The 1,920-nt window shown below is 55.1% G+C and overlaps 1 protein-coding gene across 1 annotated transcript; it reads right to left on the minus strand.

Annotated features, from left to right (window-relative positions):
- Nucleotides 1–507: 507 nt before the first annotated feature.
- On the minus strand, nt 508–1,071 carry LOC137835309 (uncharacterized). The gene has a single exon (XM_068643761.1). The coding sequence runs from the start codon at nt 1,069–1,071 to the stop codon at nt 508–510; it is 564 nt and encodes a 187-aa protein (XP_068499862.1).
- Between the last annotated feature and the right edge of the window lie 849 nt (nt 1,072–1,920).

Below are 1,920 nucleotides of genomic sequence, written 5' to 3' on the forward strand. Positions count from 1 at the left end.
GCCGGGCGTTAAGGATCAAGGAAAGGACCGTTTCGGTGTTAGAGACACCCCGTGGACGACACGGCTTCACTAGGTGAGCCTCTCCATGGGCGTGGACATTGGCACGTGACCTTTCCCGGGCATATTAGGCCGCCCAACGAAGTGAAAGAAGCGAGTATAATACAAGCAAAACAACCGAAGCACGCGAAGGCAAAGAATGAGAATAAAATCACACAGGCAGAATTTTATGTCGCGAGGACACGAAAGCAATCATACAAAATCCCAGAGTTGTAGCAAGAGTGTAGACGATTCAAAGAATTACAAGTTTATCAATGAGGGTTAAAACAAGTATAAAGGAATGGACTGATGATCGAGGGTGGCGGCTCAATCGTCTATCTCCAGAGGCACGACCTTTCCATCAACAATGTGGTGAGTGGAATCGCAGCTGGAAATGTCGATCCCCGGGTTCATGCAGACAGCTTGAGCCAGAGCTTCCTGGAATCCCTCCTCGAAAGTGCCCGCCATCTCCTAGATGAGGGTCTTTTTGTCCTTCTCTAGTTCTCCAATGACGGCGTCCCCGGAGGCCACCTGCTTTTCCAAAGCCTCCTTCTCCACGCGGAGTCGGTTGACCTCGACTTGCAGTTTGTCGTAGTCCGCCCGGAGAAGGCCCAGAGCTTGGGTCTGGGACGCCCTTTCCCCTTCCATCCGCTCCATTGCGCCAGTTTGTTCACAGCAGCGGGCCTTCAAGTCCTTTTGAACCTTTTCGTAAGCTTCGACTATGTTTTGAAGGCTCGTCACCTGAACTTTGAGGGCGACTTCCCGAGCATAGAAGTCAGTCTGGAGCTCCAACGCCTCTGCCAGTTGTCCCTCAGCCTCTGCCAGTTGTCCCTCAGCCTCTGCTTTGGACTCTTGCACCTGCTTCATGGAGGTCTGGTAAGCTTCGTTCTGGCGTCCCAGAGTTTTCTTTTCCTCCTCCAGGGCAGTTACCCTTGTTTCCAAGGCCTGGAGGGTTTGAGCTTGCAGGACCGCATTTCTGGCTTGGGCGCGCCATTCAAGGGCCACCGCCAAGAAGGCCCCCAAGTAGAAAGGCATGCCCTCCTTCCTGTCGGTGCCCTCTGGCATAGTTCCGCCACTGAAGCCCCTCATCAGATGCATGATTGGAGGAGGGATGGCGATGAGATCGGGGGCGGCAGCGACAGGAGCAGGGGAAGCATAGACTTCTGCCGGCGGCGGAGGCGGGGCAGATTCGGCGCCTTCGCCCCCTTCCTCTTGGACGGTTCTGGGGGGAAGTGAGGTCGCACTTGGAGGATTATCCCTGAAGGAGTTCCCTCCCTGGGGCGACACCTCTGGCAAAAGGGGAACCCGCGCAGACTTCCTCCTCTTGAAGACTAGCCCACCATCAGAGTCTTCGTCATCGGAGAGAATCTCCGACACCCTTTTCCCTTTGTCAAGGGGGGTTGGAGCAGGCGATGAGGCCACAACTAATGGGACTGCGGCGAGGGGTGGAGGCGAGTTGGGCGTCTGAAGCAGTTGGGGGCTATGTGGAGATGACGGAGTTGAGCTTAAGGGGGCTTCGGTGGTGATCGGGGGTGGCGGTGACAGAGTTGGTGGGGGGATCGGATCAGCAGCAGGGGCGGAGGAGGCGCCCGCCTTGGCGGCACGAGCCTCCTTCATCGCTTTCGCCAGCATCATCCTTTTGGAGGCATCCATCACCGATCCTACATCAAAATAGACCAAGCAGCAGACATCAAGGCCAAAGCAACTATACAAAATTACAAAGCGCATAGATGTGTGAGATGTAAGCGACATGGCACCATGGAAAACAGGGGGAAGAGGCTGTGGGAACAAACATCTGGTAGCAAGGTGTTCACAGCAAAAGGGATGAGGGAAGAGTCTCCTTACCAAAGTATGTTGTCAGGGCGTGAGCATTGTATTCGCTAG

Source organism: Phaseolus vulgaris, chromosome 11, assembly GCF_000499845.2.
Source record: "Phaseolus vulgaris cultivar G19833 chromosome 11, P. vulgaris v2.0, whole genome shotgun sequence".
NCBI lineage: Eukaryota > Viridiplantae > Streptophyta > Magnoliopsida > Fabales > Fabaceae > Phaseolus > Phaseolus vulgaris.

Excerpts from the sequence above, each read along its gene's own strand:
- LOC137835309 (XM_068643761.1), bottom strand. The coding sequence starts at position 1,071 with ATGCCTTTCTACTTGGGGGCCTTCTTGGCGGTGGCCCTTGAATGGCGC.